This window comes from Atta colombica, unplaced genomic scaffold (genome assembly GCF_001594045.1).
Source record: "Atta colombica isolate Treedump-2 unplaced genomic scaffold, Acol1.0 scaffold88, whole genome shotgun sequence".
NCBI lineage: Eukaryota > Metazoa > Arthropoda > Insecta > Hymenoptera > Formicidae > Atta > Atta colombica.
The window spans coordinates 2,200,602-2,202,438 of NW_017259581.1; the positions used below are offsets into that span (position 1 = coordinate 2,200,602).

Here is a 1,837-nt window from a genome sequence, read left to right on the forward strand (position 1 = left end):
ACCCCCTCTTTCTCCCAGAAGCGAAAATCACTCAGCAATGACGGAGTAGAAGATTCAGGGCTCCCGAAGCATATCAGATTAAAAATAAATTAAAGATGAAATAATTTTTCTTAATATTTCGATGAATTTTTTCTTCCATAATGTACGAAGTAGGTTCTACAATCTCTTTTTGTATTTATGCATAATTTGCTTATATAATTTTGATGGATCACCCAAAAAAAAATGAAGAGCAGTTATCGATGATTTATAATTATAACATTTATATAATATGAATAGATTTATTTTTACTTGTTTAACTCAAAAAAGATTGAATTACAAAATTAGAAATTTTGCTTTAAGCAATTATATCGATTGAAACGTCGATTAACGAATTTAACAGTGATTAATTTATAAAATGTATTTTAATATTTTATTAATATGAAATTATTAATTTTTTGTTTGTTAACAAAATTTAATGCATTTCTCTGTCAGTAATTTCTACAAATATAGATCAATTTGGAAATCTTTGTTTTTAATGTATTCTTTATTTTTTTCTAATAGGACAAAAAAAAAGAAATAAAAATATCTGTTTCCATCCAATGCATAAAAATCTCTCAATTTATAAATCTCTCGCTCTTTTTTAAATTTTTATAACCAAAAAATATAAAGATTAAATAAGTTAAGAAAATCAATTTAATTGATAAAAAAAAATAGACATATAAATCAATCGGAGTTTGACCAAGGTCAACCTAAAATCGTAATCTTTCTCGGAAATTCGATCACTTGGAGCTGTCTCGAAGTCGTTTCGATATCTTGCGTCGACCTATCGAATCCGCTCATCTGCCGCGCTTCACACCGTTCACAACGACATCTTTCGCGTGCGCCGACCCTCAGTTTGCACCAGAGTGCGCATTGGTGCATTTGTATTTGTATGTTTTCTTCTGAATTTCTCCTAAAGTAGTCCTGTATTTCCACGACGACGTATTTTCGTTTCACGATTTCAAGACAGGGGAGAAGATAGCAAGTGTTTTTCAGCGAGTGACGGGAAAGAGAGAAAAGTAGATCAAATTCGCTGTTCATTAGTCCGATTTGTGACGTTCGGCGACCGTCACGGTGACCGTGGGAAAACTCGAAAATGTTCCCACGCTGCCGTTACGCTGCAAGTGTATGTCGCGTGTGCGTGTGAAATTCCTCTGGGAGGATACGGAGCAGAGCGCGGGGTCCGGGGGTCGCGGGGAGCGACGGGCAAGAGGATGAGCGCCCAGGGGCAGGAGCACGGACACGCGGTGGTCGTCTGGGAGTGGGAGAATCGTCACGGACGTTGGCGGCCTTATAGTCCGGCCGTGTCGCAGCATCTCGAACGAGCCCATTATAAGAAGCTCACGCGGGTATTTCTCAATGACGCGGATCCCAGCCTCGACAGGTCCGAATGACACGCACGACATGCTATTCGATATCACGTTCTTACTTGTAGTAGTTGTAGCCTGTCTTAATTGCACTTGCCTCGTGATAAAAAGTGAAGCAGGTGTATGTTTGGGTTTTGTAGAGAAAAAGAGAAAAAAAGAGGGAGAAGAGGGAGAAAGAGAGAAAGAGAAGTTGAGAATGGAATGAGCAGATGTATATGATGAACCGTATAATTTTATTATTAGTGATAATTGATTATTTATTGAAAATTCGATATTGAATTTTTAGGATTATTTTTAGGCTTCAAATTTTGCTTCTTATTTTATTTCGAAAATAATAAAAATGTGATGATTTTAGTTTATTTGTATTAGTTTTATTTTATTTTTAAAAATATATTTTTAATATTTTAGATATTAAAATATATATATATATATATATATATATATATATTTTT

At 34.8% G+C, this 1,837-nt stretch overlaps 1 protein-coding gene across 1 annotated transcript in view; it reads left to right on the plus strand.

Moving 5' to 3' along the window:
• Positions 1-1,232: 1,232 nt before the first annotated feature.
• LOC108693106 (protein deltex) overlaps positions 1,233-1,837 on the plus strand; it is a 3,170-nt gene continuing 2,565 nt past the window's right edge. Inside the window, exon 1 of the mRNA XM_018201810.1 lies at positions 1,233-1,402. Within this exon, the coding sequence (XP_018057299.1) occupies positions 1,233-1,402 (170 nt within the window). The remainder of the gene's footprint in view (positions 1,403-1,837) is intronic.